Source organism: Melanotaenia boesemani, chromosome 14 (genome assembly GCF_017639745.1).
Source record: "Melanotaenia boesemani isolate fMelBoe1 chromosome 14, fMelBoe1.pri, whole genome shotgun sequence".
Classification (NCBI taxonomy): domain Eukaryota; kingdom Metazoa; phylum Chordata; class Actinopteri; order Atheriniformes; family Melanotaeniidae; genus Melanotaenia; species Melanotaenia boesemani.
The window spans coordinates 3,757,991-3,783,992 of record NC_055695.1 but is presented as its reverse complement, the minus strand read 5'-3'; the positions used below and the strand labels follow the sequence as shown (position 1 = coordinate 3,783,992).

Sequence of the window (26,002 nt, the reverse complement as noted above, 5' to 3'; positions counted from 1 at the left end):
TCCCACACACACATCATCCCTCCACCACTCATCCTCCCACACATACACCATCCTCCACCTTCACACCTCCCACACACACACACACACACACCATCCTTCCACTACCCATCCTCCCACACATACATCATTCTCCTACACATACACCGTCCTCCCTCTCCTACACCAAACATCCACCTTCATGTACCCCATCCTCCCACACACACACACACCACACACCTACCGGACTTATCTCTAATGAAGGAGATGAGACGTAAGGAAGCTTGGCGACGTAGTTGGTGAGCAAGTAGTCTCCCAGCCTTGTCACCGTGTTCATAGTATGTAGATCTAGAGTGCAGTAGGAGACGTTCAGCATCACCAGTTGTTATAAGATCAAACTCGGTCTGCAAGGCAACCCTGCGCTTTAAAGCAACAGAGGTAGGGGCAGCTGCAAGCTGCTGGTCTATCTCAGCCAAGTCAGAAGAGAGCTTTTGCATCTTGCCCAGCCGATCCTTTTTCAGGTAAGCTGAGTAGGAGATGATCTGACCTCGAAGAAAAGCTTTTAAGGATTCCCACAATAAAGAGTTTGAGATTGGGTCAGAGTCAGACTGATTAAGAGCAATCACACTCTTGATTAAAGAGAGGAAAATACCCCCGTAGATGCTGCTGTACTCTCCGGAGAAAGTCTGAAACATAATCCTGTCCTGTGCAGTCCTGCACGCCATGCACTGGCTAACGGTGCCCTGGTGCAGCCAGAGGACACCCAGGGAACCGAGCCCAGCACGGCCTCCACTGGGAGTAACAGGGAGAAGACGGGAGCCGATCTTTTCTAACAAGTAACGTAGTCCAGACCATAAAGTTGTAGAACGACTCTATTTAATCAGTAGGCTAATGTTTCCCATGCTGTGCACTAAACTGTGCAGTTCTTTACTGGACAGGTGGAAATGCTGGAGGCGACCAGTTTTCTCTTTTGCAGGCTTTAACAAGTGGCTTCATTTAACAGAACCTTAAACACAATAATGTTTAACTAATGCAGGTAAACACAGATGTTTAGCAGTTTGATAAAGTTTTATCCACCGTGTTTTAATGTTTTTATTTTTGTCTTAGCATCGTTTATATTTTCAAGTGGGAAAAGTGAAGAATTGTGACTGTCAGGTACCAGGCATGGGCTATTATTCAAATTAAAAATGAATAAGACAAAGAAAACAATCATAATTAAATGCTACTTATTGAGAAATGTATTCGAATAGAATGAATAGAATAGAATGCCTTTTATTGAATTCATACCTCAGCCGGAGTCAGAGTAACAACAACGAGGCTTCTGATGGCCTCCGTGATCGTCTTCCATGCAGCGTTTTTGTTCATGCCTTTGACTCCGGTTTTCAGGCTGTCAAACATCACCTCTTTATACTGTTCCACCACACAAGTGAGGATTTTTATCTCAGCCTCCTAAAGTTTATTTTGTTTTTGTAGATCGTCTCATCTCCACAGTTTGACCTCACTGGGCGTGGCCTCTGGACCACGAATAATTAAGGGCGTAACATGTAAATGACGACGGATTTCAGCCGCCGCATTTACCAAGGCCCAATCATTCAACGCTGAGATCGGTCAGATACGGACGTTTCATAAATCACACCTGGATCCAATCGTAAGACCATTCCTGAGATCAGATGTGCGCTCATTTCCACATTCGCTTGATAAATGACGCTGTGCCTCTGGGGAAGTGACAGATGATGTTTATCTTGAGTGGATGAAAACTAAACTCATTACTGTAAATCTAATAAAACCCTTACAAGTACACGTAAGCAAATCAGAGATCAGTTGTGATTCCAGCCTGAAATGTTGTTAAAAGGCAACTGTGACTATACACTATGAATATCACTGTTTAAATAACACATAGACACCCTGAGAGGCAGAATATCATGGAAATGGGAGAACAAGTGAACAAGAAGATCTGTAATCTTAAAATAAAGGCTGTAGATTTCTACAGGGATTTTAACAACTTAATAAAAAATCTTAAACCAAAGAAATGAATGTCTGACCAAGAATCTGGTTTCTGATATTTACACTGTGACCCACTTTCTATGAATGAAAACAGAAAAGTTAACAGGAAATTAACAGGATTAGTCAGCAAAGTTAAGGCGGTGACGAAGCCAATCAGCAATCTGGTTGTTTATAAGCGGGTTTGTAATGAGTAAGAGTTGTTATAGAGAGAAAAATGTTTTGAGGACACACATTTACCTCTTTATTGTGGTTTCTAATAAACTTTGTCCCCATTTATTCCCTGATTTATAACACTGGGAAAACGTTTGACTTGTGAGCATGGTGATCAGGATTACAGTCATCACCTATCAAACAATAATACTTTAAAAAAGTAGGAGCAAATGTTTAATTCTAACTCACTTTATGTGTAAATGTTATTTTAAAAATAACATTGTCTTCATTAGCTAACATCCTAATGTTGTCTTTTAGAGATTATAAAAGAAGCTTTAATTGTTTATATTAAATTACAGAACTTAAAATAAGTAGTCATTGTTGCTAAGCTGTATTTACAGTCAGTGATTTTGACTCATAATCACGTATTAAATCAGCAGTTTACATTTACAGAAACAAACTTTAAAATAATAAAATCACTTTTTAAAAGCTTTACAAATTCTTGATAAGAAACATTTTATCTCTGTGACAAGAAAAACATTCTTAGCTTTCTAGATTTTATAAATCTGAAATTGTCTGGTTTTATATTTACACGGTTCTCCGTGGACTTGCTGCTCCTTAATTTTTAAACAGAGGCCTGATGAGGTCCCGAGCCACCACAAGAGGGAGTTTCCATTACTTTTAGAAGATGTACAGTATGTTCAGACTGTCAGCGAAAGGAGGCACATGCTTGGATTAAGTCTCATTTAAACAATGACTGAAGGAAAATCAAGCCTGTGGTCACTTTTATTCTGGTGTTAAATATTCATTTCTTTTCTTTTAATTCTGTCTTTTTGTATTTTCTTTCATCTGTACTTGCATTGTCTTGTTTTTAATCGCGTCTTCTTACCGGCCTTGGGATTTCAGATTGGCTTTAATCCAGCATGATTACATCATGCTCTTCTTTTACTGATGTTTATTACCTTGAGCAAAATGATGCCAAACAGCTTCTCTATGTTTCTGAATTGATATTTACTAAAAGAAAATTAACTTATGTGTTTACTGCAAATCTGTGTCTGGTTCTTCCTCTAACTTGTCTGAATGCACCAGTGTTGTTTCCTCCCTGTGAGGCTTACCAGTCTCTGGAAGATATCAGTAACTTGGACTTTTGAGAAGTTTGGTGGAGTGATGTCTGGTTTCTGCTGAGTATGAGCTGCCAACAGAAGAAGACACCGTCACTAACTGGGATTTAATAATAAATCAGCTGTAATAACCCACTGTAACACCACAGACATTCTTACACTGTATCTCTGGAGCCTCTGCGGTTTCATCAAAGTCATCCTCTCGATCCAGCTCTGAATATTTGTACAAAGAGCGTTTGTGTGTGAGGGACAGCACGTCCTGCAGGATGTCCATCTTCCTCAGGATCTTACACAGACTGTGGACACGCATGGCCTCCTCATGTCTGATTACTGCACGCCGGAGGTGGGCTTTACCTTTATATGAGCAGGGATAGATACACAGGCATGAAAACGCCATCAGCATTAATAAGACAAAAATGTGAAAAGGAATGAAGGATAACTAAGAGTCCGTTCACACTGAAGCTAAATTCCGAATTTTCTGCCCATATATGACTCACATTGGATTTTTTATTGACATGACGTACGGTCATACCACATTTCATCCAACTTTGACGTCACAGAAGTCAGACAAACGTCACAACTCTGCTCTTTCACATCATTTACTGTTCTGAGCGACAACAAAACAACACTTTCAATATATGAACGAATAAAGCAAAGTAACACAATGAAGGGAGGGATTGTTTACAATTAAGACTGTGTTAACGTGTCGGGTCGGGTTGTGTTTATATCCTACATCGTCGAGTCGGGTCCAGATTTTACTGAAAGATATTCACAGGTCGGGTTTGTTAGTCATCCTAACGGGTTCAGAGGGGTGTGCGTTGGTAAAACTGGACCCGTGCAGGACTCTGCACAGACGAACTCGGCCTTTTCTCAGGCTCCTTCTTTCATTCATCAATTGGGCATAATTTTAGCGGCTCAGCGTGGACAAGTACTTCCACATAGTTTAACAGACGTGAAGCAGCCATTACATCCGTAAACACGACACACTGCGTGACGCGTTATCCTCTGCGCATGTGTGTCATTCAGGGCCACACACCGTTCACACTTCAGTGTGATGAAGGTTTCTCTGAAGTAATAATGTGAAGGATCGCGCAAAAAAATCAGATTTCAATAAAAAAATCCGATTTGAGCACAGAGACCTGCACTGTGAACGTAGCTTGACTGAAATCTTTCACATCCATTAAATTAAGCCCTTCATCCATGATTTCCATGAAGTTAGCAGGAGACTTTCACAGTGATGTAATTCCCACCGGCAGCATCTTCCTGATCTGCATGAACTCACCAAGCTTCCGTCTTTTTTCCGGATCTTGGAGAATTTGGCTGAGAGGTTGTCCTGCTGGAACATTGACGTAGAACTTGAGGAAGGCCTTCTCTGCTTCCTCTTCACAATCTTCCCCGTCAGCAGACACTAGCAGGAAAGATGGAAAATCACAGGATAACCACAGAGAATCTTAAACATGAAAATGAACTAAGTCTCATTCAGGTTTATCATTTAACAAATTTCCAGATTAAATTAACTGAAAACACTAAAAACGCTTTTCTAAAAATTCTTTTTTCTTTCAAAGCAGATATTTAACATCCAGCTGGACGATGTAAGTGCAGAGTCATTAAAATGACAATTCTGGCCCAAAATAAAAACATGTCCCATGTTTGATGTGAGAAATACATATTGGTCAGAGAACATGTATAGGAAACTAGGTCCAGTGTTTCATATAGTAAATGTTGGTTTTCTGCAGTTTTCTGGGTCATTGTTAATGTTTGTTATTCCACATATGCTTTTATCTCTGATCTTCACTACAAATAGAAAACCTAAAAGTCATCCAACATGTCTGAGGCCTTTTTTAGAGCTTATAAAATCAAATTTAGACAACATGAGAAGCATTTAAAGGCTTTAACTGTACACAAAAAATAACTTAAAACTACTTATAAAACGTGCAAAGACCCATTTTAAGACAACTTTCTTCCTATCAGATGATGAAATAATAAAATATAAAAACTGAATGTGCTGAGGCTGAAGGTATGATACAAAACAGGGTGTGTAAACTGTAATATTTAATTAAAAACATTTTACTTACATACGTGGTCACAGAGTGCGACAGCAGCATAGTAGTGTGAGAGCGCACGGAAGTGTTCAGATTTGACCTGAACCATAGACGCCCATGAAAATGGCACATAATCTTTCATCAGAGGCTGCGTCATGGTCTGCTGCACCAGGAAGTAAACATCTGACACCTACACCACACACAAGCACACACACACAGTGTGTATTACAGTGTGTCAACAGCACAAACATCTTAATTTATTATTTTTACTATAGTCCTTTTAAATATGTTGTGTTATTTGTGTGTTTGTGACTGATTGTTTTTACTGCCCTCACGGGATAATAAAGATTCCTTGAACCTTGAAACCTTTCACTGGAGCCATGATAACTCACCCGTGCAGCTTCTTGAGCCAGGCAGAGCTGGGAAGTGAAGTGTGTGTCCTGTGCAGCGAGCGTGATGCGTTCAAATACACACTCCTGCACCTGAGCGACCATCAGCCGGACCAGCATGCTGAGGGACGGACCACTCATGTCCAGACTCGGAGCGTTGGAGAAATTCTCTTTAAGGTAATTAAATGCACCTAACATATGTACAGACAGAAGAGCAAGATTAGGTGTGTGTAGGTGTGTGCAGGTGTGCATGGGTGTGTCTAGGTAAGCATAGGGGTGTCTAGGTGAGCATAGGTGTGTGTAGGTGTGCATGGGTGTGTCTAGGTGAGCATAGGTGTGTGTAGATGTGCCTAGGTGTGTTGGTGTGCCTAGGTGTGTGTAGGTGTGCATAGGTGTGTGTAGATGTGCATGGGTGTGTCTAGGTGTTCATAGGTGTGTGTAGGTGTGCATAGATGTGTGTAGATGTGCCTAGGTGTGTCTAGGTGAGCATGTGTGTGTCTAGGTGAGCATAGGTGTGTGTAGGTGTGCATGGGTGTGTCTAGGTGAGCATAGGTGTGTGTAGGTGTGCATGGGTGTGCATAGGTATGTGTAGATGTGCCTAGGTGTGTTGGTGTGCATAGGTGTGTGTAGGTGTGCATAGGTGTGTGTAGATGTGCATGGGTGTGTCTAGGTGAGCATAGGGGTGTCTAGGTGAGCATAGGTGTGTGTAGGTGTGCATGGGTGTGTCTAGGTGAGCATAGGTGTGTGTAGATGTGCCTAGGTGTGTTGGTGTGCATAGGTGTGTGTAGATGTGCATGGGTGTGTCTAGGTGTGCATAGGTGTGTGTAGGTGTGCATAGATGTGTGTAGATGTGCCTAGGTGTGTCTAGGTGAGCATGGGTGTGTCTAGGTGAGCATAGGTGTGTGTAGGTGTGTGTAGATGTGCCTAGGTGTGTGTAGATGTGCCTAGGTTTGTGTAGGTATGCATGAGTGTGTCTAGGTGAGCATAGGTGTGTGTAGGTGTGTGTAGGTGTGTGTAGGTGTACAGTGTTACCACCTGCAGCTCGCTGAAAGGCATCGATGGCTGTGTCGATGCCGGCAGCTGCAGAGCGGTCCTGCCGTGCTCCGATCTGTGTGTAAAGAGCTCCGATGTTGAACAAAACACTTCCCTTCTCAAAGGCCAGCGCACGCTGAGACGACGGGACGCCTGTCAGAGAGTCGTACCTGAAGGGAGAGAAAAGGAGGTGAGAAAGGAAGAGAAAATCACATTTTTGGAAAAATGCCTATTTCAGTGCAAAAACAGAGAATGAATACAAGGTTAGGATAAGATTACTCAAACATTAGTGGTGAACGTGAACCTGCATCATGTAGTCCAGATGTTTGTAATTCAGAAGTCAAATTTGTATAGGGGGTGCATTTATACATTTTGAAGCAGTTTAAGGTAGAGCTGATCTTTAAAGTTTGTCATTTAACCTGCCAGGCCATGCAGGGACCTGAGCTCTTTACACTTTTGTACACCAACAAGCCCCCTTTGCTCCCTCAGAGCTGTCGAACTCCTTATTCTTGGAATGCCTTTTTTGTTTTATACCATCACAAAGTTATCTGGATACCGCCCCCGGGCTTCACAGACGGCCATTTTTTCATCTGAAAAAAAGTTATTTTTATTTAAAGTTTATTTTGTTTGTATTATTTCTAACATTGTGAGTTCTTTATTGAACAGTAAGTAGATGAGAAAGAGGTCAGGAAGACATCGAAATTGAACGTGGGCGGGCTACGTTTATGGGGCGGCTGCTTTACCAGGTGAACTAAACACCGCACGCACAGGAGCGTCAAACAACAACAAAGCCAGTTATTTTCCTCGTCTTTCCATCTGGTCTTTTTGCTCCTAAAGCAACATTTCTGTGAGGGTTTAGTAACTGTGCTGCTCTGATCTGTTGCTTCCACTATCGGTAAAAACTCAGACAGAAACAGCTGCTAAACTTTCCGCCTCCTATCATAGACCTTTCTCAGCAGAAGAACTCTGTGGTGTTTATTGCTAAAGCTGGTAGCAGTTTCTCACAGCTAACGTTCCCTGGTGCATCCCCCCCCCCCAGCTCGACCTTAAAGGGGTCATGCTGATCTTTTAACACAGCACAGTAAACAGCCCTATGTCTGCACGCTGAGGCATAACTTTCTCTTTTTTTAAAGAGTCGTGGACTTTGCGCGTAGTTTATCCTAATCAGCCATCAGCAGGCTGGAGCCAGGAGGGGTCGACAACAACATATTTTATGACAAAAAAAAATCTTGATGCAAAAACAAGGATCTATTAGCAGAAATGGAATAAACATTCCAAACCATTTTCATTAAAGTAGAAATAAATGTCAGTGTATCCTACACACTGGACATTTAAATCTTGGCTAAAGATTTTACAGCATCATGACAACACACTAGGACTTTCAAATATTACAGAATGCTCATGTTTACAAATGTTTTTCTTTACTTTCGCTCTGTCTGAACTATCTTTATGTTTTAAACACTGATGTTTCATGAGATTTTTATATATTTCTTGGCATTTCAATGCTTGTGTGTTGGCATCATGCTGTATGATTATTCTACACTAATCTGACTGAAGGAGCTACTGTTGGCTAAATTCATTAATGAAATTAATGTTACTGTATATATATCCAGCTAGAAGAAAATAAGTAACTAAAACTGCCAACAGCAGCGGCCTGGGAACCAGCATAAACAATAACCTGCAAATGGTAAATAAAATAAATTAAATAAATAAATCAAATAACCACCTTTCCCAAACTTTTCACATCTGTGGATTTTTTTTTCTTGATAATCCAAAGCAGATGCCGAGGACATGACTCAGTGCTGACCAAGCATGTCGTCAGAGAGTTGTGATTGTAAGGGAGTCACAGTTTCTTAAAGGGAACAGTGTTCGAGTCATACCAGTGAAAGTGCACGCCCAGGTTCTTGTGCGCTGAAAAGAAGCGCTGGTCCAGATAGTACAGCTGGTTGTAGTACTCCATGAGTAGCTCCAAGCCAGCCTGGTTCCGACTGGGTGTGCGCATGGCCTGGAAGCCAACAACATACACATGAAATGTCACAGCTAACTTCAAGGTGCGAGCAAGTTCAGGTAACTTGACAGGAGGATGCTGATAAACAGAGTGACACGCGAGATGTGAAAGGATTTGTTTTATTAAATTGTGTGTGAAGTTACTGACCTGTCTGAGCTCCATGAGCTCTTTGATTTCCTTGTCATAGACAGAGCTGTCCTCTCCGTAGTGCTCACAGATGAAGTCCTACAAGGGGAGGCAAATATAGCAGATGAAGTATGTGTTACATGCACACATGTGTTTAATCAACACTCCTTGAACAGAAAACACACTCGATGCCTGAAGAAATGTCAGAAACTGATATTGTCATCCAACCCTCACCTACAATTTTACTTTCTTTTATATTCATTCATTCCACTGAAACTTTTTCTAAGTCTGGAAAATGCTTCCAGATGTGGGTGATTTATTCCTCCAGAAGCCACACAAACTGATGCATGTCCTCCCATCTTTTAAAAGCTGCTTGTACAATGTGCATGAACTGCACAGGAAGGCGGATGCAGCCGCTGCGTTTAAAAATCTGTCTTTATAAATGCTGAAATCCAAAGACGTTACCTCTGTAATCCTGGAAAAGCAAAAACAGCTTCATGAAATCTGTTACGATCGTAGTTGATAAACATAAGCCGATATTAATAAAACGTGAAAATGTATAGATGCTTTTGCAGACACAGTTTTGTGAATGTTGCATGAAGAAACTAACAAACATTTACTGGAAGGAATATGAAACATGACAAGATCTGGACCTGTGGAGGGATGCTGCTGCTCTGCAACCAGAGCCAGAGGTGACTCTACAAAGACCACGATCCACAGAGAAGAAATCTCCCAGGCTTCAAGCTAACAGTTCAGACCAGTCAACTATGGGCGGCTTTCAGGGGCAACAACATTCAGCATTAGCAGCTCATGGACAGATGCTCTTTTCCAATGACCTCCTTGCTTGTTTGTTTGTTTGTTTATTCATTCATTAAACCAGCTGAAGCATCCCATTTGAAGGTCAGTGCATTGAATGCTGGAACATAAAGAACTGATGGAAACTTCTGATGTCTTCAGACGTCTGACTACATCCATCTTTTCTATGTAAACTTGAAGTACAGAAGACCACAAATCTCTTCTATAGAAGTGAATAAAGCAAATGTTAAAAACTGTGTATGCAGATTCAATCCTTACCTGGATGGGAACAGTGAAGTCCACCTCTTTGGTTTCTTTTAAACCGAGTGGGATCATGGGAACATTGACAGTTTCACTGTTAGAAGACACAAAGAGAAGTTGTGTGTGTGTGTGTACTTTCGGCTACATATAAACATATAAACTAAGAGTTAAAATGTCTGAGGAGTCAAAGAGCCGAGATTCGATGCAATATGTTGGTTTTCCTTAACTAGTCTATTATTATGAATTGGCTTGAATTGATTTGTCTGTAAACCCCTGAGATGACACTGTTGTGAAGTGGCGCCATACGAATAAAGTTGAATTGAATTGAAACACAGACCAGTCAGCAGTGCCATCTGCTTGTCTTAAAACCCACTCTGCTCTGTGCTTCATCCTGCTAATAAGTTAAAGCTAAGTATTAACCTTTCAGGCTCTCTCAAGCCCCCAGCTACCCCCTCCTTTAACAATTAGCGTAATTGTGTGGTGCACGCTAGATGGTCATCAAAGACGCTCTAATCAGGGGATTTATCTGCCCACAACCCCGGCTTCAGAAGTCCCCTCATTTTCATCTCTGTACATATGGAAATCCTTGCTAAAATAAAATTAAAAAAAAACACCAACCAGGCCAAAAATCTGGGTGTATTCATGGACCCAGACCTTAACTTTTAGAAACACATTAAGGGAATTACAAAATCAGCCTACTATCACCTTAAGAACATATCAAGGGTAAAAGATCTGATGTCTCAGCAGGACCTGGAAAAACTAGTCCAGCCTTCATCTTTAGTCGGCTTGATTATTGTAACAGTGTTTTTACAGGTTCTACCTAAAACATCAATTAGACACCTGCAGCTTTTTCAGAACTCTGCTGCTCCAGTCCTCACTAAGACCAAGAAAGTGGACCACATCAGTCCAGCTCTGAGGTCTTTACACTGGCTGCCTGTTTGTCAGAGGATAGACTTTAAAGTTCTGCTGCTGGTCTAGAAGCTCTGAATGGTTTAGGACCAAAATACATCAGTGACCTCTTGACCCTGTATGAACCTACCAGAACCCTCAGGTCATCTGGATCCAGTTTCTTATCAGTCCCCAGAGTCAGAACCAGACATGGAGAAGCTGCATTCAGCTTCTATGCTCCACATGTCTGGAACAAACTCCCAGAAAGCCTCAGATCAGCTGAAACAGTTAATTTAAATCCAGGTTACAGACCCACCTGTTCTCTGCTGCATTTCAATAGTTTTTGTTTAGAAGTCAAAATCTACATCTGGTTCTTTTAAGCTGGAATCATGTTTTAATAGTGTCTTTCCCCACACTGGAATTTTATTTCTTGCATTTTATCTATTTTATTTTAGCATCTTTGTTCTGTTTTTATTTCATTAATTGAATTTCTTTTAATCTTTAATGTACTTGTACTGCTTTCTGCGCCCTGCTGAAATGTTTTATGTGAAGCACTTTGAATTGTCTTGCATATGAAATGTGCTATACAAATAAATTTGCCTTGCGTTGCCTAGATGCCCTGCTCCAAGACCTTGATTGAAACCTACATCTAAACTTAAAATAAGCTTTGTTTGGACAAGTTCTACAAAACAAACCAATTCTCAGAAAAAACTGCAGTACAGGTGGAAAAGCAGCCAGAACACAGCGGGCTCACCAGATATAAAGGATGCTTGTTTTCACTAATTATGATTCTCATTAGTTTAATGACTGTGACCCAGAATTTGTGGAACAAAAACTGAGTAGACCATCAAATGTGTGTGTGTATGTGTGTGTGTCAGAGCTACCTGTCTGTCTGGTAGGGCTCCATGTTGCTGTTAAGCTCCTCCAGCTCTTCTTTAAGCAGCTGCAGGTTGGAGTTGACGAAGCTGAGCTCTAGAGCCACCGTCTCCTTCACCTTGTTGTTGGTTGTCGCCCTGCAAAATAATAACACACACACACACAAATTCATCCTTAATATGATGTACAACAAACATCCTGTGGTATAATTCATTTCCAGAGTGACTGAAGAAAAGAGTTTGACCATTTTACTCCAAGCTTCAACAGATTGTTCTAACTCTGAATTTCAGTAAATAATAACTAAATTTGTTCATTTTAACTGAAAAATATAAGAAACTCAATAAACGTGTCCATTATTGCCATAAGTTACGTAACAGGCCTTGTGTTTAAGAATTAAAATCCATTCTTGTCCACAGGCAAAGTTTTCTCATCATCTTCTTGGTCTTTTCACCGTGGGTATATTTAATATCGTTTACGTTCAGCAATGCAACAGAAATAAATTGGCCGTCAATGTTAGCACACACCAAAAAAAATAGTGGATGTAAACAAGTCCGAGTATGAATCTGTCTTTAATTTATAGAGATCCTCCTCCACCCTCTCCTCCATCATCCACTGTCTATTTAGTCCAAGTCTCTCCATTCCTCCTTCAAACAAAGAAGGGACTTCAAGTACTGAGCAAAGCCCGTTCACAGTGCTGCTCCAGGAAGTCTGAGGCATCACTACGTTGCTATGGTGACCAATGGTACACACTCAATGGAAAATCCCTGTAATAACGCAACCTTTGCGTCTCCCCGGTTCAGTAATTAGACTAGTCAGAGGGTGATGAGAAAGGCAGCTAAGTATTCACAAAGTCATCAGAATCAAGTCAAACATTTTGTCTAGAGAAAAAAGAACAGGAAAGAAGAAATGGTGATAGATTCGTTGAAATAATAAGTATTATGTGTGTAGACAAGTACACTATGAAACAGTGTTTGATGAGATGAAGATGTACATGCACAATTATCCTCCACTTTGATCACAAAGCTTTTCCTTTTCATCCGACTGTCCGATAGGATAAGCTTCTTCACGTAATCCCACTGGGAAAACTACATTCTCTCATTTTTCTTTCTGTTTGAGCTCAAATAACCCAGTAAAACTACAGCAAAAGCCTGAGGTGAACACATGTCACCTGTAGATAATCATCAGAGTACGACCTGCACAGCGTCTTATTGCTCTCCTCAGTGCAGCATCGGTTAAATTACAGCTGTTATTTTAATGGATATGCCACATGCAGAATCACTGCTGATGTCAACATTGAAAATGCTTTCAGTTTATTCCCCACTATAAAAGAAGCTCTCCCTCTTTGTTCTTATAACACAAATCTGCAGCATTTTACAAAACAGAGCAAGAGGTGGCCCAGAAGTGAAGAAGTTTTAACACACTTTTGGTTTATTGAAGTAGAAACAAGACTTTAAGTTACCCTCTTCTGAAAAAGGCCATGAAAATGTTGTGGTCAAAGGCTGTGAACCACTAATGTTCCCAGCTCAGCTGATCCAACTTTGTTAGGCTGGTTTTAGATTCTAGAATATTCTGCGGAAGAAAGAGCAGCACGTTGACGTGTTTGATACTGTATGGAGTTTCTTTTTAACTGTATATAAAACATATAAACCTTCAAACCTGGTTATTGGTACTTAATGTTGCATTTGTGCTCAGACATACTCTTATAAAAAGCAAAGTAAAAAAATTCATTTTTTGTAGTACTGCTGACAGGAACTTGCTGAGGCATCTAGCTGTGGTCTGGTTGCAATTTCAATCTAATAAATCTCAACTGCAGACATCTACAGGCGTCTGTTTCCAAACTAGCAAGTCTGACAGATATATGTACATCATATGTTTAAGTCTCTGTTAGTACCGGTTACACGGTGGCTGAGTTTCACGGCTAGTGAGATAACCTATCAAAAGAACAAAATTAATAATTTTATCCAAACCACCATATCAGTTTGTCCTCCTTTCCATGCACTTCCTGCTCAGTTTACAGGAATGAGAAGGGGAAGCAGGAAAAAGACTCGTGTTTGGGTGTTTTCTTTTCCTTTATACATGTTAGGTTAAAATCTGTGGATCTTGAGCATCAATGATCATTTAAAACATATTTAAAGTGTAACGACACCTCCTACTTTTGGCGTGACTCCACCCACCGCCAAATTTTGAAAAATACCTGAAACTGCAAGGGTTGGAGTGGGAGGTGTGGGGAGCGGAGAGTGGGCGGGTCGGGATGCACAGGCAGAAATGATTGACAGACAGCAGCTCAGCGGGCACTAGATAGATAGAAAGCCAGATTCACAAAGCACCTTCGCCACAGAGCGATCTTTGAGGTGGAAGACCCTTCTCCACCAGTAGAGATGTGACGTTCCAGAACGAATCAATTCTTTTGAACAGTTCTTTGAAATGAATGATGGGAACCGACTCACAGCTGTGAGCCGTTCATTTGTGAGCCATTCTTTTTATATACAAATTTTCCACACTGCCTTCATCACATTTATGACATCATAGAAGACTGATGAACAACACGCTCGTTCGGAAACAAATACTGAGTTTTATCCAAAACATTTACTAGAATTTGCACTGACTGCTCAGGTTTATCCTTCTTTTTTATCTATTTCTTTCCTTTTTTATCTACATCTTTCCTATATTTCTTTTTAATCTTATATAGTAGATTTTATATAGGTACATATTTTGATTGTTTGTCATTCTTATATATTGTGAAATTTTGTGAGATATTGTAAGAACGAGCGAGTCTTTTGAATGGCTCTTTGAAAGGAACCGTTCTCTCAGATCCGGCTCCTTTCAGAGAGCCATAAATCCCATCTCTATCCACCAGAATCCCCTCAGGTCCCCTTCATTTGAGTTGATGGGCGTGGTTTTCTTCACCTGCAAGACGAGGATCCGCCTATTTGCAACTGCAGGGAGGGGCTGTGAGGTTTTTAAAATTTTCTGTATGGAAACAAAACCTGGTTTTACCCTGTAGGAGGCGTTATGAGCCATTTTATACCCACAAATACCCATTTTTTAAAGAAATGAAAAAATAACAATTTTTATCAACAGTATAGGTGGTTTCCATCACAATTAAGTAATATTATGTTGTTTACAGCTCAAAAAACACATTTTAGGGTGCACTACCCATTTAAAGAGATCACTTTGAACCTTTTTTTAACCTAAAAACAGGACTGAAGCTCTCTTTACAACCTCTCTAACAATGTTAAGCCATCACTTACAACATTTCACCTTTACCCAGCTACTCACTGGTAACTCTCTTTCTCAGTCCCACATGCACACAAACACACACCTATATCGAGGATCAAGCCAAAGTCAATCTGATTAGTCAGCTTTAAAAGGGCTGCCAAGTATCCCCTTCATACACACCCACTTGCACGCAGGGCAGGCTGCAGGCAACCGCAACTCTTTCTTAAAGCCAAAAAAGTGGCTTTAATATTTCTGTAAACTGGTAAAGTGTGAAGAATTTAACTATTTATTGCTCCTCAGCTGAATTTCTGCAGAGAAACACACCCTGCAGCACGCAGAATAACATCTTCATCAGCCGTGTGCGTTTAACATCACAAACCCATGAACACCTCCCACACACCAGCTCTCATTCCACAACAGTTTCACAGTGAGTGAAGAGGAAATAAAAGCTAGAAGTCTGTGTGTGCGTGTGTGTGTGTGTGACTATTCCAATGGACAAGGGAGGGGGAGGGCAAAAAAAAAAAAAAAGGTCTGACGTTGCCAGACAAATAAGTGGGGGATGAGCTTGCTGGAACTGAGAGTCTCTGCATGGGAACAGGACGGGAGGTGGAAACAAAGCCGGCTGATTACAGGCCGGCAGACTGTGTGGGGGTCCTCTTTGTCTCTGTGGACAAGTGTCCCAGAAAAAGGACAGGAATAGTTTTTTACTGGCACTAAACTGAGTCATCACCTTTTATGAAAACAGTCTGAATCAGGTTTAAAAAAAAAGTTTGATCAAGAGATCTAAAGAAAGAAAGAAAACTTACTAAGCTTGATAAATTTACCGTTAGCTCTGATAAATGATCATTTAAAACATTTATCATACAAAATAGTCAGAATTTGCTGCTTCAGGTTATCATCTCATTAAACCAGCCTTTCCCAAAATGGGGGTCCACAGAAAAATTGACATTTATCAAATAAGTGTGGGATTTTTATTAGAGCTGTCAAAATTATTGCATTAACATGAAATTAACGCCTAAATTCTTTAACACAATGATGCATAAACAAAAAAGTTTTTATTCATGCAATATTAAAATTCTGAATTCATCTTGGCAAGAGAAGCTGATTTGGGGCATGTAGGTGAACCGAATCCACCCAAAACCACTTTATCCTCCTTATTATGACATTTCTGATTATTTCCAACCCTCACATTTAGTATTTTTATCATCGGGTGTCCAGAAACAAAAGTACCTGCAGGTGACATTTAAAAGTCTGAATTTGGTATCATCCTGGTGAGAGAAGCTGTTTTTTAGTGGTGCTTTGTCACAGGCTCAGTGCTGTATGAAAATAGTCTTCTGAGAATGTTTTTAATATTCAAGAACTGGTGCGGTTACATAAATATCTGTAAATTAATCGATATCAAATCAGATTTAAATGAAATCTAATCAGGCTGTTGCAGGAAATTAACGGTGATTCCCAGCCCTACTTACTGACGTTTTCAGGCCTTGCGTTTAGAGGATGGCTGCAGGATGACCCCGTTTCATTTATCACACAATTAACCACACAGTTGTTGTGAAGGAGAGTGAACGTATGATGTCTTGGGGGTTGTGGCTCAAAAAGTTTGGGAAATCACCTTGGATAAATGATCTAAATTAAAATTAATGTGCTCATGTTGATGTTTTGATTGAATTATGAAGGTAATTTTATGCCCAACAGGTAGCTGATAAAAGATAAGACATTTGCATTAAAATATTATACATTTTGTTGGCTTGGATATTTAATATAATAATAATAATATAATTGTTAAAGTAACTGAAACTTGGTCTGACCATTTAATCAGACCATCATTCTTGTCCCTGTATGCATGCAGGGAGGGAATCCAGCTCAACATCGCGATGCTGTGAAATAACAGAGTTTAAGACACTCTCATGCCTCTAACTTTCTCTGCAGGAGAATAAGCTGAACTGACTGCACTGATCTTATTTTTGAGTTACTTGAATGGTGATTTGGTCCAAAGATCAGGATCAGGATTAGAACAGAGCAACAGTTTGGAAAAGCTTTATACAACCCAGAACTGGCAAATAGTCTTAATGAGCTGCTTCTACATAAAAAATGACAAATATGTGACACAAGCTTAGTATTAACTTACACTTTACTATTTCTCTAAAAGGATGCAAATGAAAAGGACTGTGTGGAGCACTAAGACCACCTTTGAGTCTAGATGAGTGCAGACTAACGTGTTTGGGTCTTTGATCTGATAAACTAAAGTGTTAATCAATGTTTTCTGGTGTCATAAAAACATGCTCAGCATAACAATTCATTTCATTATAGTTGTCTGTCAGTAACATTGTTTAAGACAGTCACCTCTCTTTTACTGCAGGTTTATGCAATGAAATGATCCAAAAACATGTCTAACACCTTTGTAGTCCTTCTGTCCACCATCCATCTGAGAGATATTTATGAAACAAACAATTAATTGATCCCAAACAAATCCTGAAATAACAGCAAGTGAGTCTTAATCTGAAGACACTGTTGTTTTCTTTGTTGATCTTATTAGATTCAGACAGCACGACTGAGGAGGCCTTGCTTTAATTAAGTGGCTCCTCCTCCTGCTGCTGCTTTTCCTCCTCCACAGTTGAATCTTCATGAGGAAAGGAGCAGCAGCTGCCCCCCCATGTTTTCAGGGAGTTTTGCACAGTGGCCTACTCATCCTGTAAATGAAAACAGCCACAAAAGTAGAAGGAAGATATCCACACCCAGCAACACCGTCAAGTTCTGCGCTAATTGCCTCTAAATGTATGATAAAGATCCACAGGCAGATATTTAGTTCAGGAGAATTAGAAATGAAGAGAAGCTGGATGATGTTCCCTGGGAGATTTATGTTTTTGGCTCTTTTACATTTTCACTTTTGGCAGTTTTGTCACTAATAAAACACTTGCTTGCTCTGTGAATGACAGCTGGAGGCCAGAACAGCTTTTTTCTTTCATTAGCCTTGTTTGTGCTAATGCTGCCAAAGTAAGCAGCATTCATTTACACTTTAGGACAAATAAAGAAGGGGTAAACAAAAGCTTACATAAGCATGTTTAGTGAGCAGACAAGCTTACAAATTTCCCCTCACAAACAGTGAGATAAAAGTGGGTGATGCGGGAGTGGCTGTGTTGTGGAGGAGAGTAATCACTGTCACCAAACTGAACCACAAATGTTATGAAGCCAAAAAGTTAAAGAAAACCAGACACAGCAGAGTTTTGCATAACATTTTTCACTACATGTTAGAGAGAAGGAGCTGGTCTGTGGAAAACCTGACTGAAACAACCAATGAAAATGTTGAGAACATGTTACACAGAAAAAAACTCTGCAGAATTTTGCCTATTTTTAAAACCATTTTCAATGGAAAATGACCTGTGCTTTAATCATCAGATCTAGTGGAGATAAAAAGATGATGTGAGCAATCGCAGCAACTCACCTGAACAGGTTCTCCGCTCCAGCTCTCATGCGCATCTCCTTGTTGATCTGCTGGTTGATGCGAGCCCGTCGATGCTGCAGTTTACTCCGCTGAGTTTGAGCGAAAGGATCACAGCCCTGCAGGAGAAATAAGGAAACGGGACAAGCAAAAGCATTTACAGATGATGACTTTCCAACAGCAAATCTCACTGGTCACCATTCAACTGTTAAATAACTTTTAACCATGTCAGCTGAGCCAGACGTAGTGCAGTGCCCCAGCATGATGCAACTCTGACTGTAAAACAAGAGCCCATTTCTTCAAAGTCGCATATTATAGAAATAATCAACAAAAGTTCTCATAGAAATGATAGACCAATTTTTCTTTTTTGTTATTTTTTTTTTGGAAGGGGGGGGTATCCCATCTTTCTAAGGACATCCAAAGACACACACCTCTGTGATGGCAAGTTAAGCCATTTTCAAAAAGAGACAAAACATGACTCTATTAGTCTGTTAGAGCAAAGACATTCAGCCACTCAGAGACTGGTCACTTCTGTGGTGATGTTCTTCACTCAGACGTCCCTATAGCAGTGACAACCCGACACAACATGTACGCCACATTTGGCATTCACTGTAAGTTAGGACAGAAGTAAAAAGAAACAGTCTTCTCACAACATGCCACGCTTCCATAAAAAATTAGATTGGTGTGCCAAACCTGCAGCTGATATATAAAACATACGAAAAGTAAACGGATGCAGCTGAAAGGTTACTGAACAGTCAGTGTTATAAAGAGCTCTTAACTAGAAAGGCTGCATGGAAAGAAAGCATTTAATATTATCATTGATTAGTGGAATTATAGCATAGTTTGCAAAATGTAAACAAATACTCAGATATGTTAATGACCGATTCATCACATTCTGCACCAATGCTATGTTATGCTATTATTTTTTTAAGTGTGCTAAAAAAACAGAACTAAAAACACTGATATACATATAATAATATACAGAGCAGAAGCTGTAGTGGCTGTTTCAAACACTACTAAGTTAAGTCTTGTTCCTTTGATTTGAATGGAGTGAAAACAGGTGCTTGGGTTTATTATCGGTCTTTGTCAGGTGATGTCACTGAATAGCCGTAGTCGATGGCCATGTTGGTTACATCCTCGTTGTAAACGACTGTGCATCGTCTTTGCTGCGTTATTATCTTTGATAAAATGGGAGTCTCGTGTTGTGTGAAAGGCTGCCATACTAAGTCACATGACAAAAAAGGTAGAAAAGTAGGCCACAATGTTAGATTTTTTTTGGTTTCCCTCTTGTAAATGAGGCTTTGGACAGCAGGTTGAGGATGTAGCTGAGGCGTTGGACAGCCCGGTTGCAGCGGTGAGACAGAAGGACATCACTTTCAACACCATCTCCCTTGATACTTGTTGGCTCTCGGCGTTTTCATAAAGGGCAGTAGGAGAGTTTTTTGTTGTTACTGTTGTTTTTATTTTGTAAGTAATGTTAATGAATGTGCTTTATTTGGCTATTTAAAGTGTCTATATTCACATTGGCTAACTTCACTTGTAAACTAGAGGCAAAGAGGGAGGGAAATAAAAACGTTTCATCTGTTTGTGTTTGATCTGTGTTTATTTTATTTAATCATCTTTATATCAAAACGTCACAGAGGGAATGATTTTAAAGATACAGGTAAATACTAAGAGTGCTCAGTGAGAGCTGATGTGATGGTTAACTGGTTGGATTAAGTGGTTCAGATTGTGAAATGTAATGGAAGCTTCCAATGTTAACTAGTTTTTTAATAACAAACATGTGATTGCAGGTTAACCAGCTTATGAAATGATGGAGGGTCAGTTTGGGCACCATCCCTGCTTCTAGGACACACATCAGTTACACCCACAAACGCTGCACGCTCTGCAAGACTAAGAAGATGGATCAGCTGAGGGAAGAGAAGCTGCGAGCAGCAGAGATGGAGTCCACCAGGATGCAGACCCTGGAGAGCTACAGACCAAGAAGAGAACACCTGATGCTGGAGAGGATGGTGATCAGCTGATCAGAGGATAAGACACATGATGACGATGATGTGTGTGTACAGTCAGACAGTTGGAAGTTTTTTTTATAGTATTTGTTCAGCAAAAATGTGCTTTTTTTGTTTTTGTACACGACTTAAACATGAATAATAAAATGTGTTTTTGAAGTATTTTGACTTTTCGTTGCATCTTAAGTACATAAATAACCAGTGTCAGTTTTGATAATGAAAATTTCATTACATTAAATTTTAATTACATTAAAAAATCTTGTGGAGATAAACACTGAATAGAAAACATGATTGTTAACCAGATGAGAAGCTTGACAATTTTACATCTTTGGATGGAAATTTCAACACTTGAGCAATATAATGTGCAATTGTGCTAAAACCTGCAAACTATGTGCAAAGTTGTAAACAAGAGGACCAATGAGAGCAGATCCAGATTCTTCTTTATCTGCTGCAGGCTGTAGACCTCCATGATGACCCAGAGCTTCAGTGGAGAGTCGGTCAGGTGCTGGGAGTGCAGGACCTGTAGACACACACTGGCAGACACGCAACAAGCGTTTACACCAGTGTTCAACCGTTTGCTTTATTTAGCTTCATTTATAAGGACGTCTATATTATTACAGTTTCTGCTTTACAGGCTGATGCCAGACTGACGTGTTAGCTGAGTAATTATGTTGTATGAACATGTGGTAGGAATATTAGATCATTTAAAACTTTTTGTGAGTTATGTAATATTAATATGAAGTTGTTTCTTTTACAACATTGTAATGTACATGAATCATTTATGCTCAGAGTTTAAATAAGTAAAGAGAATCAGACAAAACAAGTAAAATAACCCTAACCACCATCATAACTTCACTAACAGCAGGTGAGCTTACCTTTGCAGTGAGACGCTGTTGTTCAGTCCTGCGGTGGAAATGTGAACAGATCCTCCACCCAGACATTCCTGAAATGTCCGTGAGCTTCCAGAGATTTGTAGTTTCTGAACTGTTCATACGTGTAAGCACTGATACCATAAACGAGGTAGCTTGTTATGTCCAGCGATGAGGTTGGAGGTAGTCATGTAGCATCGTAGCTCCATTCCTTAGCTTTGAGGTCGTAAGGATTGTTGACTTTTTGGCCAAATACTGATCCCGGGCCTCCTTGATAAGCTTGTCCCTGTACAGTATCCTCTCATCGTTCTTCTTTTTATCCATATTGGCGACTAAGTAAACGGTTACTTACCTAAATTACTGCTCTTTGTGTTGCTTGTTTATATCCGAGACGCAACCTAGTTAGTTCACATGTCTGACAAAGACCGATTGTAGAGAAAAGTTTGTACAGCGCTGGCATTCATCTTAAGAGTAACGCAATCTGTCAGATTCAGCTGATCAGAAGACAAATAAACCCACCGCTGTCATCTGTCTGTTAATACGACTGCTGGGGGTCAGACTTGTGCTGTTTAAAGTGCTATGAAGTCTGACCGAATCAGATTGCCACTGCAAAATGTGATGCTCAGTCAGAATAAAAGAAAGCAGTGCATGTTGAAAAGAGCCTTTACTTTGCACTTTGTTCAGTGGTTATGCTTTAAGTTTCCACTCTTTTTTTTTATCTTCTTATGAAGTAATGTAAAAAAATTGTTTGGTGTGTTTTCTAACCAAGTTCCAGTAAACATGAACATAACCAGGCAAACTACCTTTAGGTGTCGTTTTGCCCAAAGTTTAGTGTTGACAGTAAATTTGCCCCCACTTCTGAACATCAGCATGAATATAGATTTTATTAATGGAAGTTTTTGTGTAGCCAGAAAGACCGCCTACTGAAAGGCTTATCTCAGAATAAAAGTCTGCGCTGGACAGGATGTTCCCGAGGTGGTGTATGATAACAGAAATTTGATTTTGCTCATTAGAGAAGAAAATAAATATGCATTCATGGCATGAATGACATTCATGACGTGAAAGCAACTTACCATGTTCCAGCATGAGGAGAACCATCTCTAATAGGACCTGGTAACAAGTCGAAACTCTTTATCTTTGTGATGATTTAATGGCCTCTTAAATCCAACTCTAACAGGCATTTTGCAAGAAAAACTTTCCACACAGCTGATTACTAAATATCTACTCTCTACAATCAGCACTGTGTCATACAAAGCACCTCAGCTTCAAACTTAAAGGTAAGCACATGTACTGTTACATGACACATGGAGGAGCTATGCTGTAAACATGGGACTACTCCCTTTTCTTATCCCAACAGGTTTTTTTCATTACTTTCTCCATCCTGCTCTCAGCCAGCTTGTAAAGAGCATGTATTTCATAAGTATCTCATTTTCTCACACCCCTTCCCTTCTTTATCTCTCTGATTTGCTCTCACCCTGTGACGGTGTGTGTTTAGCATGCACACATCAAGTAATCCTCAGTGTGTTTGCGTGGATTAGGCCTCTGGCCGAGCTCCCACCTCTGCTCAACCCATCAGGGGAGCAGGAAGATGGAAGCTGCTCGACAACAGTACAAAAGTTCAAGGTCCAGGTGACTGACAATTCATCTCAGCACAAATTCAAAGTTTCAAAGTCATTTATCCAAAGCGACTTACATTTGAGAGTAAAAACAACACAAGCAAGAATTCAAACAAGGTGGGACGTCATAATTAAGGTGTAGTCAGACTTCTTTGAGTCCAGTTGGACCCAGGTGCTGTCATGTAGTGCTAGAGGCAGTGCATATAATTTGGTTTTTTTGCAGTTTTTTGTAAGTCATTTTGTTTAAATACTACATCATGATTTCATCACACAATATCATCGTAGACATAAGTGCACACAGCTTATTCAGTACTTGGTTGAGCCAAAGAGCTGGACAAATCTTTCTAACTCATTCTGTTGAGCAGACGAGTTAAGCTAAGTGTGGAAATGCTCCTTAAACAACTGAGTCTTTAGCTTGCTTTTAAAAGTGGATAAGGACTCTGCCGATCGGACGGAGTTTGGTAGATCGTTCCACCACCGGGGAACAACAGAGGAGAAGAGTCTAGCTACTGATTTTGCACCTTGTTGTGGTGGGAGCACTAGGCGTTTTTTGCTGGAAGAGCGTAACTGTGGAGACAGAGTGTAGCTCTGGATTAAGGAGTGAAGGTAGACAGGAGCCGTTTGGGTTATTGTTTTGTAAGCCAGAGGCAGAGCTTTGAATTTGATGTGTGCTGCAACTGGGAGCCAGTGAAGAGCGATTAGCAGCGGAGTGACATGAGCTCTTTTGGGCCGGTTGAAGACCAGACGTGCTGCTGCGTTCTGGATCATCTGCAGAGGTTTAACTGAGCATGCAGGCAGGCCAGCCAGTAAGGAGTTGCAGTAGTCAATGCGTGAAATGACCAGAGCCTGGACCAGGAGCTGGGCCGTGTGTTCAGTCAGGTAGGGTCTGATCCTTAAAGGTCAGCTGGTTGTCTACCATGACACCAAGATTCCTGGTAGAAGATGTAGGCACAAGCGTGATGGAATCAAGCTGCACGCTTATCTGTGGCGGTAAGGAAGAATTGGCTGGAAAGACAATAAGCTCGGTCTTGGACAGATTTAGCTGAAGGTGGCGATCCTTCATCCATGCAGAGATATCAGCAACATGCTGATATTCGCATTGAGACGGTTGTGTCGTCAGGTGGGAAAGAAAGGAAAAGCTGAGTGTCATCTGCATAGCAGTGGTAGGAGAAACCATGAGAGCTAATGATGCACCGAGTGAGGAGGTGTATAGTGAAAAGAGAAGAGGGCCAAGCACCGAGGCCTGTTGTCAGCCTATGTGATCTGGACATTCCCCCTTTCCAAGATACTTTGAAGGATCTTCCTGTGAGGTAGGACATAAACCACGAGAGGACAGATCCTGAGATGCCAAACTCCAAGAGTGTGGAGAACAGTATATGATGGTTGACCGTGTCAAAGGCAACAGACAGGTCCAGCAGTAAAAGGACTGAGACCTGACCGAAGGTGGCCCGCTCTAGTAGTTTAGACATGAATGGAAGCATCTGAAAGTACAGCGTCTTTTCTGTAATGACTGTTTTGTTTATCTCCGCATTCATGTCAAACCAGAAACCTCTCCAAAACAGTGAGATAATACTACCTGTCCACTCATAACCAGATGATTGGTTTACCTAAATAAGAAAAATATACATTTCTCAGTAATAACTGGTGGTATCAAGTCACAGATTTTACAATCCAAACTCAAAGCAAGTGAATAAAACTGAACTTATACCTCCATCTTTAAAAACCCTTTGAGAGTAAATGCACAGGTTAATACTGTACTTTTTACTTTAATAGTCTAACAAAATCCAAATATAATGGATTCCTACTTTGGCCATTCTCCAGATAGTGTGTTTCAAAAGCTTTATAACAAACATTACAACACAATTTTCCTCTTCATGAACAAAGTATTAGAAAACCACAATAGTGGCAGATTGGTTAGCAGCATTTAGTTGTTGCACAAAGCACCAGGTGGTTTTACAGGTAAACTTAGGCTAACACCAAATTTAACAACACTCAGCACTGACAGAGATCTCTGCATGACTTCTATAAGCCTTTGTCGCAAATGTTCTTACCATCAAAACACAAACTAAGACTAGGGCAAATGCATCTAATATAAAAAAAATAAAATGCCAGGAGTTTGTGTCTGTTGTTTATCACCTTTGACATTGCAAACTTGTGCTTAAGGTGACAAAAATCAGACGAAAATCTTCACATTTATCAGTCCTGACATCTTCATCATCTGTATTCAATTCTTATGCTTTCTGATAAGACAGGAAAAAACTGAAGTCACACAGCTCATCATGCGAAAAGATTAAAACGTGTTTTCTGTTTTGTTTTGTTTATATATAGTAATTAATTTATGGTTTGACTATAGTTTGTGTGGGTTTAAAGGTGTCTCACCTTTCGGATGCTCCCACTGTGGCAGCTGTCCGCGGGTAGCGATAAGGGCATGTCGTCGTCCGAAGCACCGTCTGACAGGGACAACTCCAACTCTCTGTGGAAATTAAAGACAGTAGTTTTCACTCAAATATGTACCACTTTACACATACTTAACATATACCCATGTCTGCTGAAAATACAATTCTCACTGCGAAATAAACAGCTCTTACTACGTTAAACTGGCACGTTAAGTTAGCTAACGGCAACACTTGCCTAGAAGCAGGTTCCTCCATCGTGAACATACTACACCGACGACTAAAAAGTCCCTACATCTTTCCAAGCTTTTCAGCAAACCTTATGTCAAGTCAAATACACTATAATCATAAAGCAACAATGAACATGGAGTAAACTTTTTCCTCCTGAAACAAGCCAGCCTAATATCAGCCCTCTGTGATCCAACCTTCTCGTTGTTTTCAGACTTATGGGGCAGCTGAAAGAGCTCATTCAAAGAGGCGGGTCGTGAATGTGAAAGATAGCCAATCATAGCACGTCTTCTAACAGCAACAGGAAATCTGACAAATCAGAGGGAGGTTTGGGAAAGAAGGACAGCAAAATGTGACCAATTGCAAGTTACCTTAGGCGTTCTCTTACTCCGTGGGCCGTTGTTATGGCAACGATTGGGCTGTGGCTCATGTGTGAGCTCTGTACTCCGGGACAGAAACGTTTCTTTATTACCTTATTTAATCCCATTTAATCCTATTTCCCTTGTTTGTGTTTGGTATCATATATACCGCCGCTATAAATATATATATATATATATATAT

General features: G+C 40.3%; 1 protein-coding gene across 1 annotated transcript in view; it reads right to left on the bottom strand.

The window, feature by feature from the left end:
• rhpn1 (rhophilin, Rho GTPase binding protein 1) overlaps positions 1–25,649 on the bottom strand; it is a 37,953-nt gene extending 12,304 nt beyond the window's left edge. The window contains exons 1-13 of the mRNA XM_042006445.1: positions 25,452–25,649; positions 25,200–25,293; positions 18,330–18,445; positions 11,677–11,805; positions 9,923–9,998; positions 8,870–8,947; positions 8,595–8,719; positions 6,718–6,884; positions 5,686–5,873; positions 5,327–5,483; positions 4,534–4,659; positions 3,411–3,605; positions 3,246–3,322 (exon numbers count right to left, since the gene is read on the bottom strand). Of these exons, the coding sequence (XP_041862379.1) occupies positions 3,246–3,322; positions 3,411–3,605; positions 4,534–4,659; positions 5,327–5,483; positions 5,686–5,873; positions 6,718–6,884; positions 8,595–8,719; positions 8,870–8,947; positions 9,923–9,998; positions 11,677–11,805; positions 18,330–18,445; positions 25,200–25,293; positions 25,452–25,480 (1,557 nt within the window). The 5' untranslated portion in view covers positions 25,481–25,649. The remainder of the gene's footprint in view (positions 1–3,245; positions 3,323–3,410; positions 3,606–4,533; positions 4,660–5,326; positions 5,484–5,685; positions 5,874–6,717; positions 6,885–8,594; positions 8,720–8,869; positions 8,948–9,922; positions 9,999–11,676; positions 11,806–18,329; positions 18,446–25,199; positions 25,294–25,451) is intronic.
• Between the last annotated feature and the right edge of the window lie 353 nt (positions 25,650–26,002).